The sequence below is a fragment of the Papilio polytes genome, unplaced genomic scaffold (genome assembly GCF_000836215.1).
Source record: "Papilio polytes unplaced genomic scaffold, Ppol_1.0 DF821289.1, whole genome shotgun sequence".
NCBI classification, from domain to species: domain Eukaryota; kingdom Metazoa; phylum Arthropoda; class Insecta; order Lepidoptera; family Papilionidae; genus Papilio; species Papilio polytes.
In genome coordinates, this window is record NW_013527915.1 from 5,330,539 (window position 1) to 5,332,659 (window position 2,121).

Consider the following 2,121-nt stretch of genomic DNA (forward strand, 5'->3'; position numbering starts at 1 on the left):
CGCACCAGATGTTCCACCTATTGTTCGCTATCGCACCATCGAAACTGTTTCACTTTGTATCGGTGACATTGTTTCACAACGCTTTATTTATTTTCGTTTGCTGATTTTGTTATTTTATGGAAACATTGAATGTTTGCTATATCATAATAGTAATATTCACTTCGCTCAGTGTTCCTATTATTCCGTTTTTTTTTATTTACCTGTATTAACATGTATATCTATTATAAATTAAAATAATGTTCGTATTTTTTGTTCGTACAAAACATTGTAATGTTCAATAGTATGTAAAAAATAAATCTATTTGCTAAAATTACGTATGGAAAATAAATTTCTATGATAAAGTTACCTTACGAAACATTCATTACTTTTATTCAAAAACACAATCCTAAAAAGAAATCCTATTCTAAAACAACACAATATCCTTTCTTGTATTTTTGTAATTTTATTATAAAAAAAAGTATTTTTTTTAAACTTTATGTCAAATTTGTTAAGTACATTTTCTTCGTACAGTTCATTGAAATAAAATAAAAATATGAACTGAAGAACATCGTCATCATCGACAAATAATTAATTTGTGATACGATGAAATAAACATAAATAATACATACGAGCATTGTGATATTTCACAACTCCGTTGAGGATCCCCTTCAGTATTGGTAAATCTTCTCCCATGTCTGAGACCATGTTTATTTTACACTAATAACTAGGAATTCACAGCCGATGGCCACTGATAACTAAATTGGTAACTTTATGTTGTAGTCAGTTTTAATAAGTGTCACATAGCACAAGTCAATTTATTTATTTTTGAACACAAACACTGTAATCCGTTATTGAAGTTGTGGTAATCCAATGTTTGAGTCGAAGTCAGCGAGTTGCTAGTAGTGAGAGCGGAGAGTGAGCGACGCTCGAGTTCTCGTGACGGACTGGCGAACGACGCACTGACATAGCGACTGCGATGAGGGCTGACGACCGGTGCGCGGGCCGGACTCCCTCGCACTGCGCCGCGGCGCGCGCCGACACAACCTTGAACTTGAAGCGGGCGGGTGGTAGGGGGCCGGGAGGGGGGCGCCGTCAATAAACTCCGCGCAGATCCCCCCGCCCGCCGCGCGCCCCTAGTCCCGCTCGCCCTACCTTATGACCCGTGATCGCTGGTCCCTACCGTTCGCAATTTTATTGCTAAATTTAGATCTAAATTCATCATAAAAATTATTTGAATAATTTTATTTAAAATTGTTTATTGTTCATTTAATATTTGAATTTAACATACACTGCTGCTTATCGAAAATTAGAAAGTCGTAGCCTTCTTAATTTTTTAAGATCATCGATTCCATTGCTTTAATTTTTACTAATGTATACTCGATATTCTTTCAGATATGATAATGACAATAATAACGTTTTAGTACACTTAAATTATTTTGATTTATAATAAATACGAAATATGAAAACAATAAAATAATGTGCACTATTATGGGAATGTAACATATATTTTATGAATATGTTAATTTTTATTATAATTATTATTTTTCAATGAACAAATATAAACAAAAAAAAATCGGAAAAGTGTCAATACGTTAAAAATTGATATTTGAGTTCCATTGGGTTGTTTTTGTAAACGGTACAACGGTATATTTATAAACTATTTATGTTTATAAAAATGATAAATCTATAATCTATAATTGATCTAAGCAATTTGTATGCGATAAAAGAATTTATTGATTACTGTCGAAATGTCTATCACGTAAAATTAAATCAACGTTAGTTCAACAAAAGTCCGCATACCGGCCTATAGCGCTGATTTAAAAGAAGAGAGCGCCATCTGTTATCGAGCGGCGAAACTAAAACAATTTTACTTCATAAATCCCTTACAAATAATTTACGTTACGAGCGTAGTAGCGTCGATTGTACTCATGTTTAATTTATGTGAAAATTTACAGCATAACTATTAATATTATTTACAAAGTAAATTTTAACGCGAAGTAGATCAATGTTGCCACCAAAATGTAAGCGACGTACTTCTGATTTGTAATATTAATACTTCTCAATCGTGTCCGTAATTTCCTGTGATTTAAAACGTGAATTGAGGCCAAGAAAGTAATTAATACGTTTTGTATTTGTAAAAGT

General features: G+C 32.8%; 1 protein-coding gene across 1 annotated transcript in view; it reads right to left on the minus strand.

Annotated features, from left to right (window-relative positions):
• The window catches only part of LOC106109219, a gene marked incomplete in the record, with an annotated part of 3,996 nt that extends 2,595 nt beyond the window's left edge, over positions 1-1,401 (minus strand). The window contains 1 exon segment of the mRNA XM_013290629.1: positions 609-1,401. Within this exon segment, the coding sequence (XP_013146083.1) occupies positions 609-684 (76 nt within the window).
• Positions 1,402-2,121: the final 720 nt, after the last annotated feature.